Source organism: Nannospalax galili, unplaced genomic scaffold, assembly GCF_000622305.1.
Source record: "Nannospalax galili isolate Female #2095 unplaced genomic scaffold, S.galili_v1.0 scaffold19543, whole genome shotgun sequence".
Lineage (NCBI taxonomy): Eukaryota > Metazoa > Chordata > Mammalia > Rodentia > Spalacidae > Nannospalax > Nannospalax galili.
The window spans coordinates 13,036-17,349 of NW_008349182.1; the positions used below are offsets into that span (position 1 = coordinate 13,036).

At 43.9% G+C, this 4,314-nt stretch overlaps 1 protein-coding gene across 1 annotated transcript; it reads right to left on the minus strand.

The window, feature by feature from the left end:
- Nucleotides 1-480: 480 nt before the first annotated feature.
- LOC103744689 (cathepsin M) lies at nt 481-4,000 on the minus strand. Its single transcript, XM_008846528.2, has 6 exons — nt 3,949-4,000; nt 2,502-2,638; nt 2,096-2,218; nt 1,860-2,009; nt 1,179-1,403; nt 481-979 (listed from the first exon to the last, which is right to left on the minus strand). Exons 2-6 carry the CDS (start codon nt 2,625-2,627, stop codon nt 707-709), a joined length of 897 nt encoding a protein of 298 aa, XP_008844750.1. The 5' UTR covers nt 2,628-2,638; nt 3,949-4,000; the 3' UTR covers nt 481-706.
- Between the last annotated feature and the right edge of the window lie 314 nt (nt 4,001-4,314).

Sequence of the window (4,314 nt, forward strand, 5' to 3'; positions counted from 1 at the left end):
TGATATTGTGTGTGGGTGTAGATACAGGAGAGGGTCTAAATATGATCAAAATATATTGTATGAAATTCACAAAACTTCAATAATAAAACCTAAACCTAAAGAAATCTAACTCAGCATGAATTCGTTGAAAAACACTTGCCTAGAGGCACATAACGCCTTAATATCTTATATTTTAACTACTAGAAAAATCACTCCAGGTAAATCTCACAGCACATAAATTAATTACCTCAAGAGGATCTGCTAAAATTGAATTTATATATAAGTATACGCTTCCCCAAAATCTGAAAGATTCACCAAATAGAGAAAAGTTGAGTAAATTAAGCTAAACAATAAATTTTCATCAATTATGGAGTGCTCACATTCATAGGAATGTCATATCAAGTAGAAACAGTACAGAACTACTATTGTACTGATGTAAAATCCACAAGACCAAACATTTACATCAAATTTTATAAACAAAATGTGATCCATCAATCTGGCATGTCATGGTGGTGTCACCACAAGTTTTGTTTTATTCACACCTAGAAGGAAATATACTTACTTGTCTTACAGAACCAGAAGGAATCATGGGAAGCTTCAATTGTGACAGGGATCGGCCCTATAGTTGCTACTGCAATCGTGAGGACATCCTCACCCTCTGGGAGGATCATAAAGTCTGTGACATTAGCAGTAGCATTCTCAGGACTGTATCTGCAGGGTCCTACCTTTAAAAATGAAAGGCAGAAGAGATTTGGATATTTCCGTCCATCTCTTGGGTAACAGCAATTGGAACCACCACATGTAGCACTTGGCATAAAAGCATTTCCATGTCTGAGCTATTGTAATTCATCGCAGGAAGTGAAATGCTGCTAGTAGATTTGAAACTGGAAACTAGCTCACAGGTCGTCAATGGCACCTCATAAATCTTCCTGTCATCATACAGTTTCACAGTGGAGGAATCTGCATCATGCATGGAATGGTTTGCATATCCTCCATGTTCCTAAGAAGCAGGAACAACCACATGGAAACCATCACCTAGGACAACTGTGCAAAAACTAATCCTGTCATGGCATCAGTGATGGCTTATAGAGAGAGTCTACCAACTAAAGGCGAGGTCTGAAAGCAGTGGATTATCTCTGCAATTATTTTACTTTCTAAAATCTGAGCTGAAATGCCAAACACACAGGAGTTCCATTTACCTTTTGTTCATACGGATAGGTTTCTCCAGACTCCAGACCTCCGTTATCCTTCACACACTGGAAGGTACCGACTACAGTGCCTCCATGGCAGCCCACATTGCCTTGAGGTTGAGAGCAGTCCACTAGGTTCTGTACACTTAGCTGGACCAGTTTGCCTGTTCTGTTGAACATCTGTCCTTCTATGGCACCAACCGCCCTAAAAGGCCAACAAGGACTACATCTGCTCTGAACAGGGAAGAAAAGATTGTCATCTCCAAACAAATAGCAACTCCAACAACAACATGGACCCTTACATACTTTATCAAAAAATGAGCTATTGGCAGTTGATGCTGCCTTAGGAGGTCACTCTACTCGGCTGCTGGAAGTTGCTCATGCCCCAGTGGATGGTAACACAGACAAGCACATATGGATAGTACCTACCGATCTCTGGAGGTTATTAATGACCAAGAAAGAAGGTGAATTGGGAGGGGGTTCAGATGAGGTGGGGTCTCTGAGGGGAGTAGAAAGGAGAGAGTGGTGGATAGATAGGATCCATACACATTATACAAATCTATGAAACGTTCAAAGAATAAAGAATGTTTAAGAAATGGACTGCATGGTGGTCCACAGTCAACCAAAACAGGATGTCAATGCCTTGTCTCCCCAGGGGCTGAGGAAGAGAGGAGTGTGACGACGTCATACCTGATACCACACAGGATTCACATAGTCTTTCTTTCTCCAATCCACAGATTTGGGGAAATCATCAAGAACCAGACGTTTCTGGATTCTTTTGCCTTTCCTGAGATTTGAGACTGGATGATTAATCATTGTTTCCTTAAATTCCTCACTGGTCTTCAAGGAAAAGTAAATAAAACAGTGAAAACCAAAAGGTAGAGGACTAAAGAGAAGAAACAGTGTTAAGCCATCCCCACACACACCATGTCACCGAAGGCGTTCATTTCCATGGTAAAGCCGTGCTCCCCCTGGTCGTGTTCCTCACTGTGCTGTTTGATCAATCTTATGTTTTCTTCCCAAACTGCTCTTTTCTGTACTTCTTCATCCTAGAAATACACATAATGGCTATTTCTTTGTAAGTAAACTCTCCCACAGGCTGACCAAGGGCATTTCCTGCCACAGGTAAGGAGGAGCCATGGAGAGAAATCTCAGAACCCTTCAGAAAGTCATTCTCCACACCCTGATTAACAGGGATCTTGGTGACCCTGTGCTCACATTGCACATGGTTAGGCAACCCCTTAGTGAGGGGTGGCCTCTGTGGCCCCTTTTGTGCCCATAAACTCCCAATAGCAAGCGCTAGTCCCTCTGAGGAGTTTCCATGTTGCCAACCGGGCTGTATGTTTTCTCATAATTTGTCTTCCACTCCTCCCATTCAGCATCCAAACTGGGATCAAGTGAGCGAGCAGCTGAGACCACTCCCAAGCAAAGGATGGTCAGGAAGGCAACAGGAGTCATGTCTCAGAAACCTACAGAGGGAAGAGAAATAAAGACATCACTATAACAACTCTTCTAAAAATGCCTTCTTGGGGGGGTGAAGAGATGGCTCCGAGGTTAAAAGCATTGGCTATTCTTGCACAAGGCCCAGATTTGGTCCCCAGAACCCACTTAGCAGCTGACAACTTTCCATAACTGCAGTTCCAAGGGATCTGTCTCCTTCTGCTGGCCTTGGTGGGCACTGCACAATACATATGGATGTAAGTGCACACAGGCAAAACATAAAATATTTTTTTAAAAAACAATGACATTTTCTCCTTCCTGAGAAATTAATCCATCCATGGTAGAATAAAATTATCTGAGTTATGCTTCCAAATATTTATCCAAAGATTTGGGGAAAGGCTAAAGCTGTGGTTGTACTAAAACCACCACTTACGTTATACAGTTTGTCTATTAAAATGAAGAGCAGATGCCCAGAGATCTGGGAATGAAAACTGTCCACGCACTGCAACTTGTGTTAGAAAGATGTCCAAGAACATTGAGGTTCAAAACAACTGGGCACTTAAGATATTGGTGACCTAGGATCTGTGCCAAGCAAAACTTCTTTAATGCACCATCTGATCCTAAGTACAAGGTGAGCTCAAGAATTGAGGCCACATGGCATCATATTACTGCCTAAGACAGAGGAAATGGGCATTTCTCGAAAACTGCCACCAAAATGAAGACTTTCTCACATGTCCTTACAGAGTATCAGAAGGATGACTACTAACAGTCCTTCTGTCCCACGCTTGGGCCCATGCCACTAAAACTCCCATTCATGACCTCAGTGAGGAAGGGGTTACATGCAAAAGCCACTGGGAGTCAGAGCCACCACTGTAGGTGTTTCAAGAGCAGGCCTCTCCTAAGATTTCAGCTTCAGGACTTTCTGGGTCTTCTAAGCAACACTCCGTGCAGGATGTGGCTAGGGACATGCCATGTTTTACTCCTTCTGCATGTACAAACCCCAAACAGAAGCCTATACCCAAGGATGATGTACTGGAGGATGATCCCCATTAGCACAAGAAGAGATGGACGTGGTAGCTGGTGTGCAAGGTATCAGCTGACACTCTATGTGGCCATACCTAGGCTAGAATGTAATGAGAACCTATTCAAAGTTGAGACCCTCAGGAGCCCAGGTACCCCTTTGGAATCTATACCCTCCTCCTCTTCCCCACATTAAGGTTACTGAGGCTGAGGAGAGATTCTCTCCCAGACGGGATCTGCCTGATACTCCAAGGAATCCCTCAAAGCACTCCCCGCCAGTGTCAATTCCTATTCTGCAGCGGCAGAGTCAGGGCCTCACCAGGGTTGACCGCTGCTGCCTTGGTGCACTCCACAGACTCCGCTCTTCTGAGATCCCAGGATCTGGCCCAGCCACACTTCACTCAGGCTTTAAATCCCAATTTTCTGGTCCCACCCCTCAACCTTACCATTCTTTTGATTGGCTATGTTGGTGACTGGACTGGGTCTCCATGCTCTGTGACTCCAGGCATATACAGATCTGTTTCCAACCTACACTGGAGGAGTGGGTGTAGGCTACCTACGTTTCTGTGGGGAGGTGAGCCTATGGATCTTGACAGTAGAAGGTATGGGACTAAACTTTAGGGCTGAGATCACGTAGCATCCTGACATTTTCTCTGATGAGTGGTTCTAGAAAAAGGGTTTCTTC